This window comes from Oncorhynchus tshawytscha, linkage group LG13 (genome assembly GCF_018296145.1).
Source record: "Oncorhynchus tshawytscha isolate Ot180627B linkage group LG13, Otsh_v2.0, whole genome shotgun sequence".
Taxonomy (NCBI): domain Eukaryota; kingdom Metazoa; phylum Chordata; class Actinopteri; order Salmoniformes; family Salmonidae; genus Oncorhynchus; species Oncorhynchus tshawytscha.
The window spans coordinates 11,848,091-11,867,222 of NC_056441.1; the positions used below are offsets into that span (position 1 = coordinate 11,848,091).

At 43.9% G+C, this 19,132-nt stretch overlaps 1 protein-coding gene across 1 annotated transcript in view; it reads left to right on the plus strand.

Moving 5' to 3' along the window:
* LOC112246006 (CUB and sushi domain-containing protein 3-like) overlaps positions 1-19,132 on the plus strand; it is a 385,088-nt gene that overhangs the window by 108,878 nt on the left and 257,078 nt on the right. The window contains exons 8-15 of the mRNA XM_042295029.1: positions 3,776-3,958; positions 9,234-9,560; positions 10,935-11,129; positions 12,023-12,161; positions 12,445-12,632; positions 13,315-13,503; positions 16,533-16,649; positions 17,610-17,825. Of these exons, the coding sequence (XP_042150963.1) occupies positions 3,776-3,958; positions 9,234-9,560; positions 10,935-11,129; positions 12,023-12,161; positions 12,445-12,632; positions 13,315-13,503; positions 16,533-16,649; positions 17,610-17,825 (1,554 nt within the window). The remainder of the gene's footprint in view (positions 1-3,775; positions 3,959-9,233; positions 9,561-10,934; positions 11,130-12,022; positions 12,162-12,444; positions 12,633-13,314; positions 13,504-16,532; positions 16,650-17,609; positions 17,826-19,132) is intronic.

Below are 19,132 nucleotides of genomic sequence, written 5' to 3' on the forward strand. Positions count from 1 at the left end.
GCTTTACCTAGCATGGACTTGTAGATGACCTGGAGCCAGTGGGTCTGGCGACGAATATGTAGCGAGGGCCAGCCGACTAGAGCATACAGGTCGCTGTGGTGGGTGGTATAAGGTGCTTTAGTAACAAAACGGATGGCACTGTGATAAACTGCATCCAGTTTGCTGAGTAGAGTATTGGAAGCTATTTTGTAGATGACATCGCCGAAGTCGAGGATCGGTAGGATAGTCAGATTTACTAGGGTAAGTTAGGCGGCGTGAGTGAAGGAGGCTTTGTTGCGGAATAGAAAGCCGACTCTAGATTTGATTTTAGATTGGAGATGTTTGATATGAGTCTGGAAGGAGAGTTTACAGTCTAGCCAGACACCTAGGTACTTATAGATGTCCACATATTCTAGGTCGGAACCATCCAGGGTGGTGATGCTAGTTGGGCGTGCGGGTGCAGGCAGCGAACGGTTGAAAAGCATGCATTTGGTTTTACTAGCGTTTAAGAGCAGTTGGAGGCCACGGAAGGAGTGTTGTATGGCGTTGAAGCTCATTTGGAGGTTAGATAGCACAGTCTTACTATATTTATTGAAGAAATGTCTTCACTAGGTTTGATGTAATGAACAGACTAACTACCAGTAATTAACAACCAGTTTTCACAAATACTTTTTTCCACATAAAACATTGGATGTTTTGGATTATAAGTGTACCTCAAGGAAAATGTTGTATAGTTCCTGTAGACGTGAGTCATCCAACTATACATTTCCTTGTAGTTTCATTTGAAGTCTACACATTCATTTACAATTGATAGAAATACTTCCAATGGTACATAATACAAGGTATTCATATATTTTGAATCATTTTTAAAGTGCTCATATTATTGATATCCCTTTAATAAGTTGTTTAAATTTCAATCAATTGTTCAATCACATTTTATTTGTCACAGGTTTATTATATTATATATTATAACGCTGTAGAATTAACCGGGAAATGATTGCTTACGAATCCTTCCCAACGATGGAGATTTCAAAAATAACAATAATATGAAAAATAGTAAAACCAGGAATAAAATACACAAGAAGGGAGCTATATACAGGGAGTACCAGTACCAGATCAATGTGGAGCTATATACAGGAAGAACCAGTACCAGATCAATGTGGAGCTATATACAGGAAGAACCAGTACCAGATCAATGTGGAGCTATATACAGGGAGTACCAGATCAATGTGGAGCTATATACAGGGAGTACCAGATCAATGTGGAGCTATATACAGGAAGAACCAGTACCAGATCAATGTGGAGTGATATACAGGAAGTACCAGATCAATATGGAGCTATATACAGGGAGTACCAGTACCAGATCAATGTGGAGCTATATACAGGAAGAACCAGTACCAGATCAATGTGGAGGTATATACAGGGAGTACCAGTACCAGATCAATGTGGAGCTATATACAGGATGTACCAGTACCAGATCAATGTGGAGGTATATACAGGGAGTACCAGATCAATGTGGAGCTATATACAGGGAGTACCAGTACCAGATCAATGTGGAGCTATATACAGGATGTACCAGTACCAGATCAATGTGGAGCTATATACAGGGAGTACCAGATCAAAATGGAGCTACATACAGGAAGTACCAGCACCAGATCAATGCGGAGCTATATACAGGAAGAACCAGTACCAGATCAATGTCGGGCTATATACAGGAAGTACCAGTACCAGATCAATGCGGAGCTATATACAGGAAGTACCAGCACCAGATCAATGCAGAGCTATATACAGGAAGAACCAGTACCAGATCAATGTTGGGCTATATACAGGAAGAACCAGTACCAGATCAATGTGGAGCTATATACAGGACGTACCAGTACCAAATCAATGTGGAGCAATATACAGGAGTACCAGCACCAGATCAATGCAGAGCTATATACAGGAAGAACCAGTACCAGATCAATGTTGGGCTATATACAGGAAGAACCAGTACCAGATCAATGTGGAGCTATATACAGGACGTACCAGTACCAAATCAATGTGGAGCAATATACAGGAAGTACCAGTACCAGATCAATGTGGAACTACAGTATATACAGGAAGAACCAGTACCAGATCAGTTTTACTCAACAGGACTCATTGTAGCATATTACTAAGAATTTGAAAAATTCAGATAATTAGAATAGTTTACTAAGATGTGGGCTTATACTACTCTGGCTCCTTGCTGTCGTTTGAATCTATGTTAGTGACTCATCTTTGAGATTGCATTTTGTCTAGTTTTGAATAAACTTCATATGTGTCATTCTGATTGGACTGTAATTCTCAGAGACGGCTAAATCTTGCTTAATGAGACATTCTTAGCCAAGATTTATGAAAAGTAAATCTCACAAGTAGTATTGAAATTAGCATACATGAGGAGTAGGATTACAATGTCATATTTTTCCCTCATTTGCATCTACAATGTGGTTCCTACTTCGTATGAGTTGGGATTCTGTGATAGCCAGTATTGATGACTGGCAGTGATTGCTGTTTGTGTTTTTTCAATTTACCTGGAAATTTCTGGAAACATACAGTAAAAGAAACCCCGGACAAAAGACCTAGGCGAGGGGTCAAAGGTATGCATCATGAACACATATACCCACTCCAGGTAGGATATAACAATTGACCATCTCCCCACGGACAACGCTAACCTTAGTTTTCAACATTCTGTCGCCGGGCATTATTCAGATGCGATGTGCACTGCTCCAAAGCAATTTGTTCTCTGTCTTTTCTGATGTTGTAAAACACAGAGCAGTTAATATGCTCTAACCTTCCCCAGCCCTCCCTCCCACTTTCCCTCCCTTCCTCAATCCTACAGATTGAACAGCCCAGGCAGTCAGGGCAGTAGGTATTGTGATTCCCATAAAGAGGGTGTCATGATTGAAATTAATACAATATATCAAGCATTGCGAAGACTTCCATTACACCATGGCTGAAACAAGCCTCCCCTCACTCCCACGAGTCGCTAATGTGATCCAACCCAACATGAATCCTGCCTTGAATATAATTTAGAGGAGTTTTTCGTTCCCTTACCGTTTGAGAATGCTCTCGGAGACAGTGCCAGGGTTCAGGGTTCAACTCTGAGGACATCTGAGAAAATGCATTACAGCTCCTCCCTACACCCACATGCTCCGAGGGAACCAACCATGCCAATCTGGGGTGTTATCTGGCTGTGGTGACCCAGGAGGGGTGAGGTGTGTGTGTGTGGGGTGGTTACGTGTATCTGTGGCTTCCCGCCTGCTGTGCTGGTGCATTCAGGGAGAGAGAGGCTCTGCATGCTTTGTCATGCTTGTCTGAAAAGACTCAGGTCCAGTGTTAGGGAGGATTCACCTGTTTCCTTAGTGTGGTAGGGATTACAAAGATCTCTCCTATTATCTCCCTTGTTCGCCTTCTCAAACATGGAAATAGAAAATATCAAATAAGGCCGTATAACTGTACTATTCTACTCTGAGGACAACAAAGGTATTTTCCGTCTGAATGGGTAAGAGGATGATCACTAACTCCTTGTGATTGTTGCCTGAACTAATCCGTGTTTGTTCTGAATATGGCCTGATTATTGTTCCAACCCCTTTGTTAGTACTGTACAGTAAATACCTCATGGTGTGAAGTGGATCCATTACTTGAACTGGAAAGCATGATGTTATGGTTGTTTGATGGCAGACGGACACAAGACACATTTACCCATTCAATAAAACAAACTATACTGTCAACTGTCGTATGCTTACGAGGGCTATGTTTTTGTCTCTGTTTTCCACAGAGATCGACAAGGAGAGTTGTGGGGATCCTGGTACGCCACTCTATGGAATAAGGGAAGGGGACAGCTTCCTGAATGGGGGCATCCTGCGCTTCGAGTGTCAGTTTGGGTTTGAACTCATCGGGGAAAGGACCATATCTTGCCAGAACAACAACCAGTGGTCGGCCAACATCCCCATGTGCATCTGTGAGTATGAACATCTACATCACACCTATTGTCTGGGATTGTTTGTCTTATTTTTTTATCAAAATGTGTCTGAATCCCAAGTGGCACTACTTTTTACCAGAGCCCAATGGGCACTATACTAAACTGAACAAAAATACAAACGCAACATGCAACAAAAACAAAGATTTTACTGAGTTGCAGTTCATATTTGGGCTCCCGAGTGGCGCAGCGGTCTAAGGCGCAGCATCTCAGTGCTAGAGGCGTCACTACAGACACCCTGGTTCAAAGCAAGGCTGTATCACAACCGGCCGTGATTGGGAATCCCATAGGGCGGTTGTACAATTGGCCCAGCGGTGTCCGGGTTTGGCTGGTGTAGGCCCTCATTGTAAATAAGAATTTGTTCTTAACTGACTTGCTGATTTAAATAAAGATTTAAATAAAAATGTATATAAGGAAATCATTCAATTGAAATTATTTAATGAGGCCCTAATCTATGCATTTCACATGACTGGGAATACAGATATGCATCTGTTGTTCACAGATACCTTAAATAAAAAGGTAGGGGCGTGGATCAGAAAACTAGTCTGTATCTGGTGTGACCACCATTTGACTCATGCAGTGCAACACATCTCCTTTGCATAGAGTTGAATAGAACTGTTGATTGTGCCCTGTGGAATGTTGTCCCACTACTCTTCAATGGCTGTGTGATGTTGCTGTATATTGGCGGGAGTTGGAACACGCTGTCATACACGTCGATCCAGAGCATCCCAAATAATACGCAGGCCATGGAAGAGCTGGGACATTTACAGGAGTTGTGTACAGATACTTGCGACATGGGGCGGTGTATTATCATGCTCAAACATGAGGTGATGGCAGGTGGATGAATGGCACGACAATGTAACCATTTCTAAAAACATAATTCCACGTTGACATTATGAGCTATTGTGTGTAGATCAGTGACACAACAAATCAATCAATGTTCAATTCAGGCTGTAACGCAACACAATGTGAAGAAAGTGAAGGGGTGTGAATACATTCTGAAGGCACTGTATGTACACAACAAAATATACAGCATGATAATGAATGTGCTGTCAGATATGACGGTATTTACAAATATAAAGTGGGCAGTGTCTTGGTAGAGGGTAGTGTCTTGGTAGAGGGTAGTGTATTGGTAGAGGATAGTGTCTTGGTAGATGGTAGTGTATTGGTAGATGGTAGTGTCTTGGTAGAGGTTAGTGTATTGGTAGATGGTAGTGTCTTGGTAGAGGATAGTGTATTGGTAGATGGTAGTGTCTTGGTAGATGGTAGTGTCTTGGTAGAGGGTAGTGTCTTGGTAGAGGGTAGTGTATTGGTAGAGGATAGTGTCTTGGTAGAGGTTAGTGTATTGGTAGATGGTAGTGTCTTGGTAGAGGTTAGTGTATTGGTAGATGGTAGTGTCTTGGTAGAGGATAGTGTATTGGTAGATGGTAGTGTCTTGGTAGATGGTAGTGTCTTGGTAGAGGGTAGTGTCTTGGTAGAGGGTAGTGTATTGGTAGAGGATAGTGTCTTGGTAGATGGTAGTGTATTGGTAGAGGATAGTGTCTTGGTAGATGGTAGTGTATTGGTAGAGGGCAGTGTCTTGGTAGATGGTAGTGTATTGGTAGATGGTAGTGTATTGGTAGAGGATAGTGTCTTGGTAGAGGATAGTGTCTTGGTAGAGGATAGTGTCTTGGTAGAGGATAGTGTCTTGGTAGAGGATAGTGTCTTGGTAGATGGTAGTGTATTGGTAGAGGATAGTGTCTTGGTAGAGGATAGTATATTGGTAGAGGTTAGTGTATTGGTAGAGGATAGTGTCTTGGTAGAGGATAGTGTATTGGTAGAGGTTAGTGTATTGGTAGATGGTAGTGTATTGGTAGATGGTAGTGTATTGGTAGAGGATAGTGTCTTGGTAGAGGATAGTGTCTTGGTAGAGGATAGTGTCTTGGTAGAGGATAGTGTCTTGGTAGAGGATAGTGTCTTGGTAGAGGATAGTGTCTTGGTAGATGGTAGTGTATTGGTAGAGGATAGTGTCTTGGTAGAGGATAGTGTATTGGTAGAGGTTAGTGTATTGGTAGAGGATAGTGTCTTGGTAGAGGATAGTGTATTGGTAGAGGATAGTGTCTTGGTAGAGGATAGTGTCTTGGTAGAGGATAGTGTCTTGGTAGATGGTAGTGTATTGGTAGAGGATAGTGTCTTGGTAGAGGATAGTGTCTTGGTAGAGGATAGTGTCTTGTTAGATGGTAGTGTCTTGGTAGAGGTTAGTGTATTGGTAGAGGTTAGTGTATTGGTAGAGGTTAGTGTATTGGTAGAGGTTAGTGTATTGGTAGAGGGTAGTGTATTGGTAGAGGTTAGTGTATTGGTAGAGGTTAGTGTATTGGTAGAGGTTAGTGTATTGGTAGAGGTTAGTGTATTGGTAGAGGATAGTGTCTTGGTAGAGGATAGTGTCTTGGTAGAGGATAGTGTCTTGGTAGAGGATAGTGTCTTGTTAGATGGTAGTGTCTTGGTAGAGGTTAGTGTATTGGTAGAGGTAGTGTCTTGGTAGAGGATAGTGTCTTGGTAGAGGATAGTGTCTTGGTAGAGGATAGTGTCTTGGTAGAGGATAGTGTCTTGGTAGAGGATAGTGTCTTGGTAGAGGTTAGTGTATTGGTAGAGGGTATTGTCTTGGTAGATGGTAGTGTCTTGGTAGAGGGTAGTGTCTTGGTAGAGGGGTAGTGTCTTGGTAGAGGATAGTGTCTTGGTAGAGGATAGTGTCTTGGTAGAGGATAGTGTCTTGTTAGATGGTAGTGTCTTGGTAGAGGTTAGTGTCTTGGTAGACGGTAGTGTCTTGGTAGAGGTTAGTGTATTGGTAGATGGTAGTGTCTTGGTAGAGGGTAGTGTCTTGGTAGAGGATAGTGTCTTGGTAGAGGATAGTGTCTTGGTAGAGGATAGTGTCTTGGTAGAGGATAGTGTCTTGGTAGAGGATAGTGTCTTGGTAGAGGATAGTGTCTTGTTAGATGGTAGTGTCTTGGTAGAGGTTAGTGTCTTGGTAGACGGTAGTGTCTTGGTAGAGGTTAGTGTATTGGTAGATGGTAGTGTCTTGGTAGAGGTTAGTGTATTGGCAGAGGGTATTGTCTTGGTAGATGGTAGTGTCTTGGTAGATGGTAGTGTATTGGTAGAGGATAGTGTCTTGGTAGATGGTAGTGTATTGGTAGAGGGCAGTGTCTTGGTAGATGGTAGTGTATTGGTAGATGGTAGTGTATTGGTAGAGGATAGTGTCTTGGTAGAGGATAGTGTCTTGGTAGAGGATAGTGTCTTGGTAGAGGATAGTGTCTTGGTAGAGGATAGTGTCTTGGTAGAGGATAGTGTCTTGGTAGATGGTAGTGTATTGGTAGAGGATAGTGTCTTGGTAGAGGATAGTGTATTGGTAGAGGTTAGTGTATTGGTAGAGGATAGTGTCTTGGTAGAGGATAGTGTATTGGTAGAGGTTAGTGTATTGGTAGAGGATAGTGTCTTGGTAGAGGATAGTGTCTTGGTAGATGGTAGTGTATTGGTAGAGGATAGTGTCTTGGTAGAGGATAGTGTCTTGGTAGAGGATAGTGTCTTGTTAGATGGTAGTGTCTTGGTAGAGGTTAGTGTATTGGTAGAGGTTAGTGTATTGGTAGAGGTTAGTGTATTGGTAGAGGTTAGTGTATTGGTAGAGGGTAGTGTATTGGTAGAGGTTAGTGTATTGGTAGAGGTTAGTGTATTGGTAGAGGTTAGTGTATTGGTAGAGGTTAGTGTATTGGTAGAGGATAGTGTCTTGGTAGAGGATAGTGTCTTGGTAGAGGATAGTGTCTTGGTAGAGGATAGTGTCTTGTTAGATGGTAGTGTCTTGGTAGAGGTTAGTGTATTGGTAGAGGGTAGTGTCTTGGTAGAGGATAGTGTCTTGGTAGAGGATAGTGTCTTGGTAGAGGATAGTGTCTTGGTAGAGGATAGTGTCTTGGTAGAGGATAGTGTCTTGGTAGAGGTTAGTGTATTGGTAGAGGGTATTGTCTTGGTAGATGGTAGTGTCTTGGTAGAGGGTAGTGTCTTGGTAGAGGGTAGTGTCTTGGTAGAGGATAGTGTCTTGGTAGAGGATAGTGTCTTGGTAGAGGATAGTGTCTTGTTAGATGGTAGTGTCTTGGTAGAGGTTAGTGTCTTGGTAGACGGTAGTGTCTTGGTAGAGGTTAGTGTATTGGTAGATGGTAGTGTCTTGGTAGAGGTTAGTGTATTGGTAGAGGGTATTGTCTTGGTAGATGGTAGTGTCTTGGTAGAGGGTAGTGTCTTGGTAGACGGTAGTGTCTTGGTAGAGGGTAGTGTCTTGGTAGAGGGTATGGTCTTGGTAGAGTTTAGTGTCTTGGTAGAGGGTAGTGTCTTGGTAGAGGATAGTGTCTTGGTAGAGGTTAGTGTATTGGTAGAGGGTATTGTCTTGGTAGATGGTAGTGTCTTGGTAGAGGGTAGTGTCTTGGTAGAGGATAGTGTCTTGGTAGAGGATAGTGTCTTGGTAGAGGATAGTGTCTTGGTAGAGGATAGTGTCTTGGTAGAGGATAGTGTCTTGTTAGATGGTAGTGTCTTGGTAGAGGTTAGTGTCTTGGTAGACGGTAGTGTCTTGGTAGAGGTTAGTGTATTGGTAGATGGTAGTGTCTTGGTAGAGGTTAGTGTATTGGTAGAGGGTATTGTCTTGGTAGATGGTAGTGTCTTGGTAGAGGGTAGTGTCTTGGTAGACGGTAGTGTCTTGGTAGAGGGTAGTGTCTTGGTAGAGGGTATGGTCTTGGTAGAGTTTAGTGTCTTGGTAGAGGGTAGTGTCTTGGTAGAGGATAGTGTCTTGGTAGAGGATAGTGTCTTGGTAGAGGATAGTGTCTTGGTAGAGGATAGTGTCTTGTTAGATGGTAGTGTCTTGGTAGAGGTTAGTGTCTTGGTAGACGGTAGTGTCTTGGTAGAGGTTAGTGTATTGGTAGATGGTAGTGTCTTGGTAGAGGTTAGTGTCTTGGTAGAGGGTAGTGTCTTGGTAGAGGTTAGTGTCTTGGTAGACTGTAGTGTCTTGGTACAGCGTAGTGTCTTGTCTCAGCGTAGTGTCTTGTCTCCCATATCAATCTTCAGTCTTGTCAGTGTCTTATCACTGCATTTCTGTAATCAAAACCAGTGATACCAGATCCCTGTAGATTATGATGTTGATACCATATTAACAGATGTTTCATCAATTTCTGCTACATTCAGTTCCAGGCATTATGAAGTGCGTTTACGCCATCTTTGTCTTTTTCCCCATCCCTCTCCTCTACAGTCCCATGCCTGTCCAACTTCACAGCGCCAATGGGTACAGTCCTATCACCCGACTACCCAGAAGGCTACAGCAACAACATGAACTGCGTGTGGCTGATCCTATCGGAACCCGGCAGCCGCATCCACCTGGCCTTCAACGACTTTGACCTGGAGGCGCCTTACGACTTCCTCACCGTGAAGGACGGCGAGCTGCTGGACGCCACCGTCCTGGGACGCTTCTCGGGGACCGAGTCCCCCACCCACCTAGACAGTAACACTAACATACTGAGGCTGGAGTTCCAGGCCGACCACTCCATGGCCGGACGAGGGTTCAACATCACCTACAGCAGTAGGTTTCACCTTGATGTTGCGTTCTGTGCTGTCCTTCGTTTGATTTGACCATCTTAGTTGATTAGGGCTCAGTTCAGTTGAACCCATGTTGTGCTATTTCCATGGTTACTCTGCCATAAACCAAGTGCAATTGAGTTTGGCCCTTGGTAATGTTAGCTGTGGACATTTCTTTCGTTTTATGGCACCTTGTGGTGACTTTACAGTAATGACTATAGTCCTTGTATATTTTGTCCTGATTGAATCCTTATGATATTTGTCCTACCCTGGCCTATCTCATATCTGTTTCAATTGTTTTTAGTTATCACGTAAGGGCTTAATCAATTTCCACCCAATCGACTTCGCCCTCACAGTCATGGTTATCCTTTTCAAAATGGCCTCATAACTGTTGCTTTCTGAAGGAGACGCAAAATGGCCTCATAACTGTTGCTTTCTGAAGGAGACGCAAAATGGCCTCATAACTGTTGCTTTCTGAAGGAGACGCAAAATGTCACACCAATCCATCACTTCTGTCAAAAGAATGTGGGGGAAAAAAGAGGCCATGAAATCTTTTGTGCAAATAAGGCCCACGTCATTAGGAACAATTGTAGGAGCTGGCCTTTCTGATTGACAACCAAACTCCATGTTATTTTAGTAAGGTACTGTCAGTGACATGATTGAGCAATGTTGCACTGATGTTATGTTCGACTGGGGGCTTTCTGTCTCAAGACATCCATCAGTCAGTCAGTCTGACTTGACCTGCGAGGCTATGGTAACAAGAGTTTAAGGCCAATTTACTTGGAAGACATCTTCCTGCAGGGATTAAATCCCCTCTACGCTTCATAAAGTTCTGAAAAATTTGTTTTGAGGTCACTAGCACTACAAGGGAAATAATAAACACCCTTTAGGGGAAAGTGGTTGTTTTCATGTCGTGAAGTGCCCTGGACTATCGTCTTGAGTCTCTTAATGCTTAACGCTAGAGCCCTTTCAACTTCCCCTTTGTTACGAGGTCTATGCTCAATCTATGCTGGTGTCACTAGAAGTGAAGTGTTGGTTTCTGTTTGTCTTTACAATCCTACTCTAGATTTGAGCAACCAACTCAGACCATAACTAGCCTCGCCCCAACCGCTCAGCCATCTCAAATGTAAAAATTAGGGATAGATTGTACCGAATAAACTCACTCCACAGCATGAAATGTCACCAATGACGCCATTTAATCAGATGATTTTCCGTGGCACAACTGGTTTGTAGGTGTTCAAGCTAGCAGTTACATGGGTGTACGATCAGAAGAACATTGGTTGGAGCCCAGTAAGGCGACAGGGACAGACAAGGAAGCAAATCAGTTAGCAGTACGGTTACATCTGGCAAAGCGAAATCAAAACATTTGTGTTTTCAGCGTTCGGCCACAACGAGTGTCCCGACCCGGGCATCCCGATAAATGCGAGACGCTTCGGGGACAACTTCCAGCTGGGTAGCTCCATCTCAGTGATCTGTGAGGACGGCTTCATCAAGACCCAGGGGTCCCAGACCATCACCTGTGAGCTGGACAACGGCAAGGTGATGTGGAGCGGACCCATCCCTAAATGTGAAGGTAATTATCCTGCTCTTCCTGGGGAGAGGAGAGACTGGGTGTGGTTGTGTTGGGTGTGTGTAGGTGTGTGCGTGTGTGAGTGCATGTTTGTGTGTACGTGTGTGTGTGCCTGAGTGTACATGTGCACGTCCGTACATGTATGTATTTTAGGGTAATTACTCTGTTCCTGACACAGACAAAAGTCTAAGTGAGTGTAAGCAGATTGGATACTAGAGGACACTCACCTGTGTGTTGTAGGATACTAGAGGACACTCACCTGTGTGTTGTAGGATACTAGAGGACACTCACCTGTGTGTTGTAGGATACTAGAGGACACTCACTTGTGTGTTGGAGGATACTAGAGGACACTCACCTGTGTGTTGGATGATACTAGAGGACACTCACCTGTGTGTTGGAGGATACTAGAGGACACTCACCTGTGTGTTGGAGGATACTAGAGGATACTCACCTGTATGTTGTAGGATACTAGAGGACACTCACCTGTATGTTGTAGGATACTAGAGGGCACTCACCTGTGTGTTGTAGGATACTAGAGGACACTCACCTGTATGTTGTAGGATACTAGAGGACACTCACCTGTATGTTGTAGGATACTAGAGGACACTCACCTGTGTGTTGGAGGATACTAGGGAAGGCTTAGGGACACCTAGGGATTGGGGACAGAAAACAAGGGTACTGTAGGCCAAGCAGTCACCTTCAATCTGACTTCCTGTCAGTCATTCACCCTGCACCTTATGTCCCTGATGCTGTGGTGACATCACTCAGATGGAGAAGGAATAAAGAGCCTCATGTTAGCATGTACAGTACGCTGTATGATACTGTTTGCCAGATTAGATCATCAAGCAGGGCATTTTGAGTTATTTAAAACTCTCTCTCCCCCCTCCCCTCCGTAGCACCCTGCGGAGGCCACTTCTCCTCTCCCAGTGGGGTAATCCTGTCCCCAGGGTGGCCTGGATACTATAAAGGCTCCCTCAGCTGTGAGTGGGTCATCGAGACCGAGCCCGGACGCTCCATCAAGATCACCTTTGACAAGTACTTGTCCATTATATCATTAAAGTTGTTCAATGTATTCTATTTTATTCTATTAGCATTCCCAAACTGTTGAGTACGGAGAATGGATTTCTGCATCAATGAATACACCCATAATGGAATCTTATTGCTTATTTATTGTAGATTTATAAAGTCTCCTTTGAAAGTGCTTTTTAGTGCAGTAGTAGACTTAATCGAAGTTTATGCAACTGTAGCACTGACTATGTATTATCACAAGTAAATAAAATGTGTATATTTCATAATTCCTCTTCTGTCATTGGTCCAGGTTTCAGACAGAGCTGGGCTATGACTTCCTGGAGATCCACGATGGGCCCAACCTGCTCTCTCCTCTGGTCGGCTCATTCAACGGTACCCAGGTGCCCCAGTTCCTGTTCAGCAGTACTAACCACCTGTACATGCTCTTCACCACCGACAACAGCCGCTCCAACAGTGGATTTAAGATCATCTATGAGAGTAAGTCTAGTGTAATGACCCAGGTGTTCCTGTTCAGATCATCTACCATAATACTAGTCTAGTGTAGTGACCCAGGTGTTCCTGGTCAGATCATCTACCATAGTACTAGTCTAGTGTAGTGACCCAGGTGTTCCTGGTCAGATCATCTACCATAGTGCTAGTCTAGTGTAATGACCCAGGTGTTCCTGGTCAGATCATCTACCATAATACTAGTCTAGTGTAATGACCCAGGTGTTCCTGGTCAGATCATCTACCATAGTACTAGTCTAGTGTAATGACCCAGGTGTTCCTGGTCAGATCATCTACCATAGTACTAGTCTAGTGTAATGACCCAGGTGTTCCTGGTCAGATCATCTACCATAGTACTAGTCTAGTGTAATGACCCAGGTGTTCCTGGTCAGATCATCTACCATAGTACTAGTCTAGTGTAGTGACCCAGGTGTTCCTGGTCAAATCATCTACCATAGTACTAGTCTAGTGTAGTGACCCAGGTGTTCCTGGTCAGATCATCTACCATAGTACTAGTCTAGTATAGTGACCCAGGAGTTCCTGGTCAGATCATGTGGTCAGAACAAACTCTACCCATACTTTTAGCTCTAACTCTGATTTCAAATTTTTAAAGCTTCCTATTCCCTGTATGAGACGTTTGATGTTGTTGACCCCATAATATTTTAATCTTCAGGCGTGACCGTGGACACCTACTCCTGCCAGGACCCGGGCTTCCCGGTCAACGGGTTGCGTTACGGTCAAGACTTCACCATCGGTTCGACTGTGTCGTTCGGCTGTGACCCTGGATACAGGCTAAGCCACGAGGAACCTCTGGTCTGTGAGAAAAACCACTGGTGGAGCCATCCTCTGCCCACCTGTGATGGTACGAACCAGTTCAAACCAGTTTAAATCATTTCCAAACCGAGTTTAGGTATGCACATCCAGTGACTTTCAGGTGCAGGGTACATTAGGCTAAGTCATGAACTGCGGAAGCATTCACAGTCTGCAGGTCTCTGTTTATTTTTCATGGTATGGACAGTAGCCATGGTGACCAAGGTTGTGGCAGAATCCTATTAGCCTGTTTACCAGATGTGTTTGTTCCTCACATGTCGTGGTCATTGTGGTGCTGAACACATAACAAGTGGGATCTAGTCTAGATCTGGGCTTTCCATAGTACATATCTGACCACCGGGTTAGTGATCTAGTCTAGATCAGGGCTTTCCATAGTACATATCTGACCACCAGGTTAGTGATCTAGTCTAGATCAGGGCTTTCCATAGTACATATCTGACCACCAGGTTAGTGATCTAGTCTAGATCATTGCTCTCCATCATACATATCTGACCACCAGGTTAGTGATCTAGTCTAGATCATTGCTCTCCATCATACATATCTGACCACCAGGTTAGTGATCTAGTCTAGATCTGGGCTTTCCATAGTACATATCTGACCACCAGGCTAGTGCTCTGTTCCTGGAAAACTACCATCCTGTAGGTTATCTAGCACACCTGATTTTAATAATTAGCTGGTTGATAAGCTGAATATGCTGAATCAGGTCAGTTACAGCTGGGGTTGGAGTGAAAACCTACAGGAGGATCGCTCTCCAGGAACAGGGTTGGAGTGAAAACCTACAGGAGGGTGGTTCTCCAGGAACAGGGTTGGAGTGAAAACCTACAGGAGGATCGCTCTCCAGGAACAGGGTTGGAGTGAAAACCTACAGGAGGGTGGTTCTCCAGGAACAGGGTTGGAGTGAAAACCTACAGGAGGATCGCTCTCCAGGAACAGGGTTGGAGTGAAAACCTACAGGAGGGTCGCTCTCCAGGAACAGGGTTGGTGTGAAAACCTACAGGAGGGTCGCTCTCCAGGAACAGGGTTGGAGTTAAAACCTACAGGAGGGTCGCTCTCCAGGAACAGGGTTGGAGTTAAAACCTACAGGAGGGTTGCTCTCCAGGAACAGGGTTGGAGTGAAAACCTACAGGAGGGTAGCTCTCCAGGAACATGGTTGGTTTAAACCTTACAGGAGGGTTTCTCTCCAGGGCATCTTGAGCTTTCAAATCTTGACCTATCAAATCTTGAGCTATCAAATCATGAGCTTTCAAATCTTATTAAATCTTGAGCTATCAAATCTTGAATAATCACTTTCAACAGGCCTCGATTAGTTTAAATATTCTCTCATATGATATGATGCCAAAGATAGCGCCAAACTGCCTATTGACAAAACCAATGAAGGATTGAATTGTGTTTTTGCGCTGAGAAATGTAGCCTACAAGAGTGGTTGTTCAATACCTGAGTCAATGACAGTTCATGTAAATGGGCTGCCTGGTGAAAGAGAATCAGCCCGGCGACTCTGGGACTGACAAAACCTTTTAGCTCGTTCGTCTCTCCGTGTTTAGATTTTCAGAGATCTATTTTCTTGTCCAGGGAGAAAGCTAAACTGAGACAATGCAATTCAATGCCAGGCCATTAGGCTGTATGTGCAGGTGAATCACAGAGGCAATTTGCTGTGATGGCTGCTTGGCCTGATAGGAACTGATCTCCTCACCAGATTAGGGATCCGGGAGCACCTTTTACCTGCGCTATAGCTTGTCATCTCACCTCACCTGCCTCCTGCTATGACTCTGAAGGCTTTTATGTATGCATTGGGGGTAAGAGGGAGGGGGGTGGAGGGTTGGGGAAGCTGACCTAAGTGGAATAGTGGGGAGAATGAGAACTCCATGCCAGGGCATGCAAATGAGGGTCCTGATGTGCTGAAATGTTGATATTCTGGGTTCTTCGATATGGAAATTAAGGGCACAGCATGTCAAAATGAAACATCTTGTTCAGTTCTTTTCTTACTCAGAGAGTGAGAAATATAGAGAGTGAGTGAGAGATATATTGAGTGAGAGGGAAGGGGAAAGAGAGAGAGAGAGAGGGAAGGGGAAAGAGAGAGACAGAGAGAGAGACAGAGAGAGAGACAGAGAGAGAGACAGAGAGACAGAGAGACAGAGAGACAGAGAGACAGAGAGACAGAGAGAGAGACAGAGAGACAGAGAGAGAGACAGAGAGAGAGAGAGACAGAGAGAGAGACAGAGAGAGAGAGAGAAAGAGACAGAGAGACAGAGAGAGAGAGAGAAAGAGACAGAGAGACAGAGAGAGAGAGAGAGACAGAGAGACAGAGAGACAAAGAGAGAGAGAGAGACAGAGAGACAGAGACAGAGACAGAGAGAGGAACAGAATAAGATCAATGTAGTTGTCCACATTTCCCTGTACGATAAGGCTTTGTATTAAGTGCTTAATACAAAGCCTATTAAGTTGCTCCATTCATTATTGATACAGAACTGCATCTGTCTGGGACAGATAAGTACTAGTGCATGCTGAGAAGGAAGAGAGGAGAGGTTGAGAGGAGGAAGAGAATAAGAGAGGTTTCACTTCCTCAATCTCCCTCAGAGTTACAGAACAACATCACATCAGATAAAACGTGCCAAACTGACTTCGCTTTACACTGAGAGTTACTGTTTGTCCATGATTTAACATGGCTGCCGTAGCTCCCTTAAGGAAGGCACTTAACCCCTCAATCTGCTCCAAGAGTTCCTGCATCGCTGACGCTGTGCTTCCGCCCGCTCGGGTTGTTTGTGTGACTCAGAGGGTTGAGTTAACCTTTTACTGCAGTGGGCTAAATCAGGGTCACACAGAGTGTTTCTTGGTAGTCTTAAACAAACCTACTTTAAAACAGAGGTATACACGTCACACACGATTATGGGATTGAAAAAAAGAAGACACCTCTAACATGTCAGAAATAGAGTTGAAATATATTACACTTTCGTATACAGAAGACTGAAATATAACAAAACTGTTTGACATAGAAACACTGGCATATATCTGTTCTCTGCAAAAACATGAACAATAAAGTGTTTCACCCTCTTTGTTCCCCAGCGTTGTGTGGAGGGGACGTGCGAGGGCCCGGCGGCACCATCCTGTCTCCTGGATATCCTGAGATGTATCCCAGCTCACTCAACTGTACCTGGACTGTGGAGGTCAGCCATGGCAAAGGTAAGCCTTGGTTAGCTTAGCGTCCTCCCTGAGATCCTTTCTCTATTGGTCTAGATTGGCAAAGGTAAGCCTTGGTTAGCTTAGCTCCCTTCCCTATTGGTCGAGAATGGCCCCCAAGCTGTCCAGTCAAGACAGAGTCATCCATGTCTGGAATTAGCCAACAACATAGGCGATGACATCTAAATCAAGGTTGAGAATATATATTGAATGTTCCTAGGTGGCTAACACTCCAATTATATTCTGCCTATAATCACACAATGTTGTTATGGTACTACAAACCTGAAGTGTTTTTTTATGGAATGTGATCCATCCAACTCTTGTTGACATAGACAGCTATTCCGTCTGCAGATATATAACATATACAAATGACTGACAAACAATACGTACAAATGTTGATACTGTAGAATTATATATGAATTAATAAACGGAAAAATCGACTCCTATTCACTTTATTAGCGGCTTGGTGAAAGGCATTGTGGGACATGAATACTGATTCACTATAGGTCCTTTTCCCAGCCCAGCCCATCTCTCTGAAATATCATTATAATACAAGGCTTTGGGTGGAGAATGAAAATTCTTTGGAATTTTAATTTCCCCATGTCTGCAAAGATATTCAATATGGACAACCATTATGTTTCTCTGAATAATCACTGCGAATTGAAATGCAGCCTCTCTATCATCCCCCTCCTTCAAGAAAAGAAAACCCAGAGCCCTGTTTTTATATGAACTGACCTCAACTTTGAATGTAATGAGATTAAGTCCACTCTCTATCTCCACTTGGCTTTTCTCCTCTCAGATTAAGCCGCCGTTTCATTGAATTTGATAATTTAATCAGGGGAGGCTGACAGGTAGCTTGAACCATAGTATTGGCTGTTCTCCTCTGGACTTGGCTTATTATTGGCTGTGCACCTCTAGACCTGGCTTATTATTGGCTGAACACCTTTGTGTTTGTCCCAATAGGAGTCCAATTCACCTTCAACAACTTCCACCTGGAAGATCACCATGACTACCTGCTCATCACAGAGAATGGAAGCTTCATCCAGCCCCTGGCGCGCCTCACGGGTAATGAGCTGCCCTCCCACACCAATGCAGGGCTCTACGGGAACTTCAAGGCCCAACTGCGATTTATATCTGACTTTTCTATATCCTACGAGGGATTCAATATTACCTTCTCTGGTGAGTAGGAGGTGTGTGTGTGTGTGTGTGTGTGTGTGTGTGTGTGTGTGTGTGTGTGTGTGTGTGTGTGTGTGTGTGTGTGTGTGTGTGTGTGTGTGTGTGTGTGTGTGTGTGTGTGTGTGTGTGTGTGTGTGTGTGTGTGTGTGTGTGTGTGTGTGTGTGTGTGTGTGTGTGTGTGAGAGTGTGCGTGCGCATGCACGTCCGTGTGTGTGTATGTGTGTTGCTGAATCTCCTCTGTACTTCAGTGTTGCTGGTCAATTCATGCACCTTGATGGTAAAGCGAGGTAGTTGATCCTCCAAGACCTTGGGTAAGAGACAGATGTGTTTTTGAGATAAAGGGAAAGAGAGAGAGAGAGGGAGAAAGAAAGAGAGACAGTGAGAGATAGAGATTGATGGGGCAGTTGCTTTGCTGTTTCTGCTTATTAAAGTCTCCTAGCGGACTGAGAGCTTCTTTCCGCCTAGCTTCACATGCCTCCAGTGCTCTGTCCAGCGTTCTGACATCCCCTAGAACTAGTCCTGCCTCACCCCAGAGACACACATCTTCAATACCTTTCAGTTAGTCATCCCTGAAGTGTTTTGGGGTCATATAGAAACATATTGTACCTTTATAAATCCTTAAGTGTCCTTCAGGATGTCACCCCTTCTGAGACATAAAAAAGATAGATGTTGACAGGGTTTGTTGACGGAATTTAACAGTGTGTTTGTGTGCGTGTGTGTGGCCGTATTCTGTGTGCGTGTGTGTGTGTGCGTGTGTGCGTGTGTGTGTGTGTGTGTGTGTGTGTGTGTGTGTGTGTGTGTGTGTGTGTTTATATTCGTTGTGAGTGTGTTTATATTCATTGTGAGTATGTGTATATTCATTGTGTGTGTGTGTATTGTGTGTGTGTGTATTCATTGTGTGTGTGTGCGTGCGTGCGTGTGTGCGTGTGTGTGTGTGTGTGTGTGCGTGTGTGTATTCATTGTGTGTGTGTTTGGTGGCATCATCACAGGAATGCTGACACATGTAAATCTAGACATGAGAGAGTGTTGATCCGAAGCCATAGCGTTGATGAATAATGCATTGGCATTGCATACATTTAGAAGGCAGCTACAATCACTTTTACGCAGACTTCAAAAGCCGTAAAGTTACTAATCAATGAATAACAAACATCTATATTATTCCTCACTTTAGAATTGTATTATTTTGAGTATGCACTGCACTCAAACAAACTCCATCGATTTGAATGTGATTGACAGATGGCAGGTACACTACTTATCGAGAGTACCACTTGACATTATGTCATTACCTTCTTGACATGACTTGGAGTATA